This window comes from Nanorana parkeri, unplaced genomic scaffold (genome assembly GCF_000935625.1).
Source record: "Nanorana parkeri isolate BGI_ZX_2015 unplaced genomic scaffold, ASM93562v1 scaffold44, whole genome shotgun sequence".
NCBI classification, from domain to species: Eukaryota; Metazoa; Chordata; class Amphibia; order Anura; family Dicroglossidae; genus Nanorana; species Nanorana parkeri.
This window is the reverse complement of record NW_017306312.1, coordinates 2,293,233-2,305,063: the sequence shown is the minus strand read 5'-3', so window position 1 is coordinate 2,305,063 and position 11,831 is coordinate 2,293,233. Positions and strand designations below refer to the sequence as shown.

At 41.3% G+C, this 11,831-nt stretch overlaps 1 protein-coding gene across 1 annotated transcript in view; it reads right to left on the bottom strand.

Annotated features, from left to right (window-relative positions):
• Window positions 1-11,831, bottom strand: part of LOC108800601 (neurabin-1-like) — an 85,053-nt gene that overhangs the window by 30,437 nt on the left and 42,785 nt on the right. Inside the window, exons 7-10 of the mRNA XM_018572584.1 lie at window positions 8,979-9,032; window positions 7,169-7,398; window positions 5,733-5,829; window positions 1,035-1,209 (exon numbers count right to left, since the gene is read on the bottom strand). Of these exons, the coding sequence (XP_018428086.1) occupies window positions 1,035-1,209; window positions 5,733-5,829; window positions 7,169-7,398; window positions 8,979-9,032 (556 nt within the window). The remainder of the gene's footprint in view (window positions 1-1,034; window positions 1,210-5,732; window positions 5,830-7,168; window positions 7,399-8,978; window positions 9,033-11,831) is intronic.

Genomic DNA, 11,831 nt, shown 5'->3' with positions numbered 1-11,831 from the left:
CAAAAAGGGCCCCCGGTTTTTCCCCCCCCCCCCCAACACTGTGTCCTGTACTGCTGAAAGGCTGAAGTCCAAGCAATTGCCTAAATACACAGATGGAATACATATAAGGAAGCTATTTTACCTGCCAACGTATTTGTATTTCTGTCCATTCAATTCTGCAATTCACAGGTCATAGACCTGTCGGGCGGGCAGGAGATTAGACCACATTTTTCTCTGCTACAGTTCAGTAACCCTTTGGAGGTCTCCTCCCCTCCTCCAGCCTTTGACAGCCCAGTGAATTGAGGGGCAACAGACTAAGCTAATCTGTCACTATGCGCTCTCCTCCAAACCAGCTTGAGCTGTTTTCTGCTACCCAATGATTGAACTCTGCTGTACGGGGACTACAAGAACATTATATAAAGTCAAAATGTAGGTCCTTAACTGTAGAGTAAAAAATACATTTAGAATAATGAACACAGACTAGCACGGATGATTTCTGCATGGAGCTTTTAAGAAAACCAATAATCAGTCAAATATGAGGGCTGCTAATGTTAGCAGTAGCTCCTGTGACATTCTAGTAGACTGACTGTCTCTAGCTTTAGAACTTCGAGACTGTGACCTAGCAGAAGCATGTGGTAATCAGAACGCCTGATCTTCCAACATAATGACTCAATGAACTGAAGCCAGAACACTTTCAAAATGGCCAGATATTTTTTTTCAGTGCAGCAATGGAAACCTCTATATGTGTCTTTCATGACCGGATGATAAAAGCCATGTGGATTTACATACTACATTCATCCTGTCCCCAATCAGTGCATGATATACAAGCATGCTGTATTCCTCTAACAATGTTAGAATCATAGCTTCTTATTGTCCAATAGGGAAGATTGCACAAATATTTCAAAGTTCATTTTATCAAGTAACAGAGTGAAATGTTTTAGCTTTCTTTTTTTGTAAGTACTTGGCAGTCTTCATGCAAAATGGTCATACTGCTCATTATATATTCTTTTATAACACAATTACATTTTTATTGAGAATTAGGGAAATCATTTTACCAGACACAGAACATTCTAGAAGTGAAGAGCCCTCTGTTTCTAGGTCGTCTAAGGTCTCCTCCGCAGCTGCGCCTGCATATTCCTCGCCATTCTCATGAACATCACTATGTTTATTGTTGGGGACCACCTGCAGAGTTTGCTCGTAGGCACCGAGTCTGTTTTCAAGATCTGAAATCTAAGAAGAAAATGTTATTACAATATTTAGTATAAGTTTTACCTCACAGAGGATTTAATCGACATACAGGGCATGCAGAGAATAATGCAAGCATCACCAGGAAAGGTACCGTATTTCCCGGCGTATAAGACGGGTTTTGAGACTTTAAACATTCCCCGAAAATCGGGGGTCGTCTTATACGCCGGGTACATACGGAAGGATATGGTATACTGTATGTAGCTTCGGCTACATACAGTATACAGCGCTGAGCCAATCACGGCAGGCTTTGTATTAATGAATACAAAGCCTGTATTCATTAATACAAAGCCTGCTGTGATTGGCTCAGCGGAAGACGGAGGACACAGCGGGGATCGTGGACAAGGTAAGAGACTGTAATCCCGAGTGTGGCTCGGGGGTTACCGCTTATGGTACTGAAAATTAACCCCAAGCCACACTCGGGAATACCACCATACATGTTAGTGGGTGCATTTAAACATCATTTTGGGCTATACTCGTCTTATACGATGAGTACAGCCAAAAACCTATATTTTAAACACAAAAAGTAGGGGGTCGTCTTATACTCCGAGTCGTCTTATACGCCAGCAAATACGGTAAAAGTCTGCTCAAGTAAAGCTAAAAATCTGGCTAAGCTAACAATTTTGCTCCAGTGCAGACACTTTGTGGTGCCCGCAAGTACCTGCGATAAACTTCAGTCGTTTATGTATCCTTGTGATGCTCATGGGTTTTAGGCACAGACTAAAACCCATGAGTCTGTGCCTAAAGAGTTTGGGCACTGGATTGTTGAATGGTGCATGTAGGGCTTAGCCCCAAGATGGGGCAACGTTAGTGACAACATTGACAGAAGTGGAGGTCCAGTATACATACAAGGTCTAGAAGCCAAGGGCCCCACAGGGACTGCTTTGAAGATCAATAGAGCTACAAGTACATGTCTGTACTTCAGCATTTTCATTAACTTGGCCAGCTTTAAGGGTAGATCATTTTCAAAAAGAGGCCGCCAATTTCGGACTCTGTACTTTTCTCCTGACCTTTAAAGCCTTAGTCTGCCAACCAAAATGATTGCGTCTGCCTGGATTTGTGACCTGCATGTAGCTCTGGAGGATTGGGGGTGGACAGATGTACATTAAATAAATGTCTGGATGAATGTTAGCTGGAAGCAGGTAGGTTGCAATTAGAAATGCCTACCAAATTTACTGATTTCTTTTTAATCAAGCACCAATATAAAAGAAAAAAACAACCCCCCCTAAAAAACAAAACACTTTTCAAAACTGTCCATGGCGATACACAAACTTCAGTAAAACAAATTATTTTTGAACTTCATATGTATACCCCTTGAACTCCTTTGTGGGAAGTTTCCTCACAAAGTTTTATGCAGCCCTCCAGTCACTATCGGGAGGTAGAAATTAATTCCAACCCATTAGCTAAGAGGCGTAAGTAATTATGTCTATTTTAAGATTGCCAGAAATGATCTGGAGTGTTTTTAAATACATTTTGATAGCGTCATCATCTTTGTAAAGTGGTTTGAATTATTAACATTGCCACCTACACAACTGCTGTACTTTGTTAGCTTAAAACTCTGCACAACAGTTCCAAAATTGGCACTGCTATATAGGAGGATTTTTTTTGCAGAAATGGTTCACTACAAAAATATGACAACCACTATGAAGCTTAAAACACTACTAAGCCTTTACAGACACACTGGGGCCTTTTCACAAAGCTCAGTGTTATGAGAGTAAAAGTTAATTTACCTATTGTTATTTTACCACTCTATTTTGTTTGCTGAAACATGCAATTCACAGAAGCTGGAATCGTGAATGCAAACACAGTTTAACGTGTGTTAAGCAAGTGTTATTTTAACATCACAAACTTTATTTTCTCTATTACTGTGATAAAATAACGTTTTAGCTGTAATTGTAACACTTTTGCAGTGCATTTTGGTAGCAGAAGGGGTGGAGCAGATGATTGTTTTCACTTCCACTACAAGAAAGGATTCCACATATAAGGAATATATTCGCCTCATGCACACCAATTTTACATTTAGTAATTATATAGAAATTACAATAAAAAAAATTCTGAACGGAAAGAATATATGAAATATTAGATTTTTCTAGCTATACATCTGTTGATAATCAGACAGTGTAGGGAGGGGAAGCAATTCTCCTTACCACCTAAAGCCTGTTTTGATATTAAATGTGTTGCATGGAACACAATCCACTTGCTCTACAACCCCACTGTAGGGGGTCCAGGGACATTTGATTTTTTGTGTCAGGTGAGATTTGCCAATAACCTCCAACAGTAAAAAATCATCCCCATTTCTAGAAGGACAAAAACTGTAGAAATGACAACTACATGCCGCATTCTTCTGTGCCATGCAAAAGCATTAAACCATGTGAAAATGAAGAAAAAAAAAAAGGTTCCATTTCTATATACCTCACTTCATCACAGTGCAAGAAGCATCAGATAACACCTGAAATCTGTCAGAACGCACCCCGAAGGAGGTGATAAAATCTACACATCAATAACGAGTGATAACTGGAGTGATCAGATATGCTTGGAATGCAATTCACAAAAAGGAAAAAGGTCCTTTTGTTAAAACAAGGTCTGAATAGTTAAAACATTTGACATGTTTATTTACCACTTCTTAAAAATAAGAATAGTTGAGTTTTGTGAATTGACTACCTTTACGCAGCAACTATATAACAAGCGGTATCAATGAAATAACGTCCGAAATGAAGAAAATAAAGCTTTGTGAATTGACCCTACTACCTTTAAAAATAAGAAAAGAAAGATTCCTGCAGTACAACACCTAGGAGGTACCATACCTTTAGATATGTGCATACCTACTACAGCCTCCCAAAACCTTCCCGCCATGACTGAATCCTAGCTGGTTCTGACCGGCAAAGCACCAACACTTCTGGGTCATGTCAGAGTCTCACACATTTCTATTGGCTTATCACTATGACGGGCAGCTAAGCATTATGATGGGCAATGGAGGAGAGCAAACTACTGCACTATCAGGAAGTTGTAAAGCTTTTGTCAGAATGGCTCAGGGTTTGCCCATGACTGTAGTGCTTTGTGGCAAGTATGAGTTTTTAGGACAGATTCGCTGTAAAGCAGACCCATGCGCAAATAGCTACATAAAATGATGCTGACAGTCGTGCAAGGTGTGAGAAAAAGAGTAAACATTAAGGACTGTTAAGACTAACGATTACGTCCAAGTATAGGTCAGCCCTAATATACGTTTATACTGTTCCCGATTAGGACCGAAGCTAAATGGGACATTTGTAAGCAACAGAGTATCAACAATTTTTCCCCATACAGCTCAGGAGATGGCCTCATACATGTCTAGTTGGGCCTGCAGGGCACCAACCTTGCTGCGTCGGTGGCTAACCTTAGGCCAATGGGCTAGGCAGGAAGAATAAGTGCACTATCTGAAAGTCAACTTTATCTGCCTGAAATGCAGCTTTAACCACTTGCCGTCCGCCCGTTGTAAAAAAATGGACGGACGGCACTGCAGCATTGGTGGGTTGCCGTCTCCAGACGGCATTTTTTTTCTGCTCGCACACGCCCCCTGGCGGGGTGTTTCACATAGACGGTCGGCGGCTCCATAGCCAGCCGATCGTCTATATGTGCTCGTTTTTTCGGCAGCCCCACCATCACTTCCGCATTCCCCTGTCAGTCATCTGGCTGCTATAGCCAGAGAAAAGAAGCTGATGAAGCAAATCTGTGCTTCATCAGCTTCTTTTGGGGTCCACAGGTGACATTAGGGGTCCTAGGAACCCGTCTCCATAAAAGGAGGACGTGTCAGTGTGCCTTTGCTTTATTATATAGGGGATTGTTATCCCCCTATATAATAGCATATGTTTAACTCCCCCACCCCCACGCAGATATAAACGTAAATATGTGTCCGGTGCACCAGCGCGCAAAAACAACAATTGCGCTACACACGTTACATATCCCCGTGAACGTCGCAGTGAGAGCAATCATTTTAGGGCCATCAATCACTGATAATACTAAACTGATGAGCGGTAAAAAGCTTTTAAAGCGTCGCCTATGGCCAATTTTGGGTATTATCATTTTTTTGAGGTTTCGCGCGCGCATGCAATTTTAAGGCTTGATATGTTTGGTGTCTTTTTACCCGACGTGACCCAGTCTTTTATATTTTACAAAAAAATTGGGTAATAATAAATGTTTTATCATTTAATATAGGGGAAACATTTTTTTTTAAATTTCGGTAATTTTTCCTTAATATAGTAAAAAATAAAAACCCCCAGTGGTGATTAAATACCACCAAAAGAAAGCTCTATCTGTCCCCAAAAAATTGTATAAAATTTCAGTACAGCGTTACATGACGGAATAAATGTCAAAGTACCGCAGCGCTGAATACTGAAAAATGGCCTGGATGGGAAGGGGGTTTAACACCGCGGATGTCAACTGGTTAAACACCTTGTGACGTTACAAGCATTTACTTTCAAATAATTTACAAACTATAATCATTTACTGCAAAAAAAAAAAAAACCTCTTACTCTTGCTTTTAGCAAATTCATTTGTTCGCTGTGACGTCTGTCCTTTCCTTTTAGGAGCTCTTGGTGCTCCTTCTCTTTCTTTTCAAATTCTATTTCTCTGAAAGTAAAATGAGAACAAAAAGGATATAAAAACATCTCCTGCTGGTTGGTCTATAAAGGTTTTCACCCAAGATTCAACATTTTTCTAACCAAATCTTCTTTGCAAAATATGTGACTCATGAGTGAACATTGGGTAAAATCGTTGGTCAAAACATCTGTAAATCCTTAAGAAAATATTTGAAAGTTTTTTTAGGTTGCAGTTATAAGCTGCCTAGGAGTTTCCAACATACTAAAATGGATTACAAATTGAAACATGGGACATTAGGACCACAGCCAATAAACTGAGCAACAAGCAGATGTTAAAGGCTACTGAGATTAAATTATGGCAACTACCAAAAACACCATTATGGAGGAAGCTCCTATAGTTCGAGGCACAAAGTGTGCAGCAAGCTAAGGAGGAATAAGGTTGCGAATTTAAAATGAAAAATTATGGAATGTGCAAACACAAGACAAGCAAAACACAAGAATATCTTCGGCAGGACACAGGTAACTGCAGACTTGAAATACATAAACTTCTTCTGTGTTTTATTTACCAAATTATTTATATTTCTGTGATACAATTCCTGCTTAGCCCAATGTAAGTATGCATATGTCATACCTGATCAGCCCATGGTGATCGCTCACTCAGCAGAGTGGCCATTCAGAGAATGCCTATTTTTATCAAATACAAGGCCTTCTCCGATTGGCAGATGTGCCAAGCGAGCACCCCCCCTTGTATTTTCACAGCAGAGTGGAATCTGCACAGTGCAATACAAGAGCAAGAAGACTGTCAGCACTGAAGTAGCTCTGGCTACTATGGTACTTTACAGGATTGCCGTGGGCTGCTCAAGTACGATATATGCATTAAGCCACGATGGACCAATGTAAAGTTTAAATTGAATGAGGTCCTGCCTGTTCTCCAGCTGAGAACACTACCTTAGTTAATTTTGTAGCTCGGCTCCTCAGGAAAAAAGTTTCGAAGCCCTTTCTCTGGGATAGAATGTTGTAAACTGCAATAGGTACTATAATCTTATTTCTGGAATTGAGTTTGTGCGGCGCTCGGAAGACATAATGTGGCCCCTTGAAGATGAATTCCCCTCAATTTTTCCTGTAAAAAGTGTGTGTGTGTGCGTGAGCCTGGCTTCTACTGTACAGGGGATTGTGGGAAGAAAATCATAAGCATACACTAATACAGTACATGCAGCATTTAAAAAAAAAAAAGTTTAAGGTATATCTAGAATACTATTTTTTACATCTTCCAATTGTTACACTTCAGTGATAAACTTGCTTTATATAAAACCTTGTTTCTGAAACACATGGATGCGAATCACATTACTACACAAAAGGTGACAACTCACTTCAGCTGAAATTCTTTCAGTAACTTCTTGGCCTTTGTGTATTTCTTCTCCAGTGTATCATACTGCTCTTGGGTTTCCTTCAGATGTTCATTAACAGTTTTACACAGTGCCTGAGCCTCCAGCCAATAGGTCTCCAACTTCTTAATCTTCTCCTTGTTTTCTTCTACGGACTGCAGATACTTCGACCGGTTTGTCTCCCAATCCAGCTTTTCTGCCTCGGCAGCTTTTATCTATAAAACAAATAAGAATGATGAGCCAATGAGAACTTCCTGCTCTTTCAAGTAGAAAAGGTTTTTTTTTTTTCATAGACCACATGAAAAAAAAGGGAGATTTCTGTGTCAGTCAGATTTTGTAGAGGATAATGTAAATGCTGAGATTTACTAATCTAACCATTCCCAATATTATTCTTGAATATATCCATTCCCTAGCCTCATAGTCACCCGGGTGAAAAAGTTTAAGCTGAAGTAAACCGCTGGCAAAAATAAAAAATAAAGATGGGACCCCAGGAGCTTTTAGCCATAAATTGCTAGTATGTACACCCTTGGGGCACATCTACCTACCAAAGTGTTCCTCTCCAACATTGGTATGTCAGCGATCCCCCTCCGTTGCCAGCACTTCCATCTTCTCCCAGGTTTGAAGTCTTCAGCCGCTTGATTGGCTGGGCCAAGATAATATAATTCCCCCGCACTCACACAGAAGTTACTTCGTCTGAGCACAGAATCGTGCAGAGATTGTAGACCGAGCTGCGCACGTGCGGCTTTGTGTACCCACACAGAAAAATGCACCAACTGGCAGAAAGAAGCATCTATGACAGGTGGGACATACAATGCCTCTTCTGTCATAAACAAGTTCCTGAAAAATCTAATTTTACTTCAGCTTAACGGGCCATGTCTCCCAAAGTAACCAGCAAAAAGTTTCACAGCACCCTCATCAGGCAGCATGCAAAAAAAAAACAACAACCTGCATGCTGGCTGGTGAGTGTGATGGGAAACTTTTTGCTGTTGTACTGTATAAAGCCCTTCCATGTGCACCTTGCTTTAAAGCTGGTTATGAGATGATGAGTGTGTTTGCCATTTGTTTTCCTTCCATGATTTGGTGCAGTGATACACTGGGGGGGTCTCAGCTGCCGTTGTGATCTGCGGGGTCCCTTGTGTGTCCATGTGCCTTTAGGGAGGTTGGGCTGCCTCCTGGCGAACCTGCACCCAATTTTATCTTTTGCTACATGTGCTCCAAGATGGAGACTCTAATAGGTTAGGGTTAGAGCCGCTCTACACAGAGGAGCCTTGACGAGGCAGTGCGGCTTTCACATATTCTGCAGAAGACGTGCATCTAAAACCTCTGTTTTTAACCGTAGCAGCTAGACAGGTTGTTTTTTGCATGTTGGCTGGTGAGAGTGCTGGGAAACTTTTTGCTGTTGTGCTGTTTAAGGCCCTTCCATGTGCACCTTGCTTTTAAAGTTGGTTGAGTTGATGAGTGCGTTTGCCATTTGTTGTGCTTCCCAAAGTAACCAAACACATTATTGCTTTCATGGTCTAGGCAGACTGAGAAAAAGAACTACTTTATAACCTGACTGTTCTGGCCAACACACTTCCCTTACATGTGGGAACAGCTAACAGGGAAACGCTGTGCCAGATACCCTTACTATATACAGTATCTCTGTGCATATCAGTCAATCATACCAATAGCACAACATGCGAAAGCGTACAGCAGAAGCAGCTTCCCTTATGAGGAGTTTTTTCACCATCTCAGAAGTGCACACCTATGAGAAGAAAGTGAAAACTATATTTCATAAAACGGTAAAAGAACTTACCCTCTCTTTCAGCTGCATCACCTCTGCAGTTGTGACAGCGTGCTTCAGTTGCAACTTGAAAAATGAAAATGATGGTGTCAGCTTACAGGTTCAACTTTAGTGCTTTTACAATATAATGATACAAGAGGATTAAAAGCTTGAAACACATTTTAATAAGTCTCAGAGTTTCTGGAGGGTGAGAATGATTGTGCCCAAAGATAATAAATCGGTGGTTTTAGTAAGTTTTTAGCACGTATATAGGTTTTGCAGACAACAGGATCTGAGTGTGTCCACTTTGGTGGCAAATAAACAGACTGCAACAGCTACTGTAGGCCAAAAACTGATGTGGATCCTCATCTTTTCTACATAACAGTATATCCAAACAAGGCATGGGTAAGAAAATATTTGTATTTAAGTACCAAAGCCCTTTTAAATTTGGAGTTCAGGCCCCGTACATTCCACGAGACAATCTGTATATCATTTGCCATCAGAACACGTGAAAAACCGTGAAACTAGAGCGTCCTGAGGAGCAGATTGATATACACATGTGTGCCCAGACCTGGGGAGGAATTTCAATATTTGTATTGTTTATCCTGCTAAGGATCACCTGCAACTAGGGGTGAGGAAATTCCCATGACCTGCCCCAAATAACTTATCAGACTAGATTGTTACAATTTGTCACATCAAGTAAAATGTCTAACTTTTTCAGCACTATTACAATTTCCATCTGATAGGTTTTAACGTAGCAGAGCACCCAGCAGATCCTGACCCTCTGGTATGGGAGCATCATTCCAGGCCAGGGGGAGGCTTTTTAAGCATTAAAAAGTGGGGGGGGGAAGCTACACTTAATGTAGTATGGGTTACTGCTATTAAAGCGACGCTAAAAAACTCAGGAGTTAAAAAATGTTAAAACTGCATCCAAGTACCTTAACTATAAACAAAAATGTATCTTATTTGTATATCACTCGGCTGTAGATCCTCAAATCATCTCTGAATTGGTGCCGACACGGTCCTTCCTTCTGGAGGGCGGCTACTTTTGTTCGCTATGGTCCCCGTACACTTGTTGTAAAGTAGCCACCACTTCAAAATCGATCTCATTATGAGGCAAAATAGTTTTACCAATTTGTATTGAGATTGTAGCCCATCATGGGAGTGAGCTTGGAGCGGTGACTACTTTACAACACACACAGGGACCGTAGGAAACAAAGAAGTCACCCTCCAGAAGGAAGGACAGTATCAGCACCAATTCAGAGATGATTTGAGGATCTTCAGCTAAGTGATAGACAAATCAAATGTTTGTTAATAAAGTGACATTAAAGCTTGCTAGCAATAGATTAAAAAAAAAAAAAACACAATAAAATAATAAAAGACTTTCATGTCACTTTAAAAAAGGTACTTGAATGCATTTTTAAGCTTTACCTTGAGTTTAGTGTCACTAAGTGTATTGGACAATACAATGCGGTTAATAATGGAAGTTTACAGACATGCTTTTGTCCGTCAGTAAAACCACTTCAAGCAGCAGTAAGGCTGGGTTCACACCTGGGCTTACGTAATATGCGCGTTCGCTGCACGTGTCGTGCTGCGCGTTACCGTGATTTGCGGCAAAAGAAACGCACGACAAACGCACTTTTGCGAGGGCTAACCGGCTGTATCCTAATGGATACGCGCGGACAAAAACGCTCCAAATTAGCTCCTGTACTTCTTTGGGCGTAGGGCGTTTTTCAGCGCGTTCCTACGCGCTGAAATACGCACAGGTGGGAACCATGCCCATAGGCAATTATTGGTTTTTACATGTTGAGCTTTTTACAGCGCGTAGGAACGCGCTGTAAAACGCCAAGGTGCGAACCAGGCCTAAATATTAAGGTCTCACTGGGTACTAAGTACTGTGGGACACAGGACACGCTCCAAGTGGGTAAAATAAAATGTGAAAATAAAGATTTAGAATTCCCTTTAATTAGGCCAACAAAGGCATTAAACACAGAGAAGTCTGACTACTATATGGCAGTGTAGGGACACAATAATCCAATATGCAGAGACAAACATTTTATGAATTTATTGCACGTTCAAGCTGGTAATGTAGACACTTCTTCATATCATGTCTTTGCTGAATTGCACAAGCCGATTGGCCTGGCCTTGTGCGGACAGAGCTGGAGGACATTTGTTGCAGTTACTGGCATCAGAGGTTTTCTGTCCCACCAATTGACTGCCTGCTCCATGGTTCCCTGGAGCGGCCAGCTTGTCCACTGCCCACTCCCTCATGCCATCACCTTGACAACCAGGACAAAATTGCTGGCTCTGTGGTTTCCTGGACGTTTAGGTTAATCACCGCTCACGCTTTCAGGCCATCACCTTCACAACTGGGACGAGCAACAGACACATCCAGTCTGTGTCCCACCCACTTCTTCTCTGACACATCGCAAGGCCATGTCGGCAATTCCGCCCAGCGATCAGCTGCGTCCGTGTCCACACACACTCCATTTGATTGAACTTTCCGGTTCACTAGGAGGGCATACATGCGCCCTACTGACTTAGTCGGTACTAGACTCAAACCACAGGCTCCGCCATCAAGTTAACCAATCAGCAAATAGAACGTCATTTACTTGTGTGTAACAAATAGCATCTTTCCATTACGACATTTGTTCTGAAAAAGAAGGTTCATCCCCGGAAACGCGTCAGGAGGGTACAATAGACTGCTTCTGCTCACATTCTAGATGCCTGACAGTTCTACAGGGTGCTGACCAGAGTCCATTAGCTTGGAAGGTTAGTCTGTATAATGGACATTCAGAACGTGTTTGCGAGTATATTTTCTCAGTTTCTTTGATGACGAATTAAATAGTATTTCACGTGGAGAAGGCGCTGTTTTGTGTAATATAT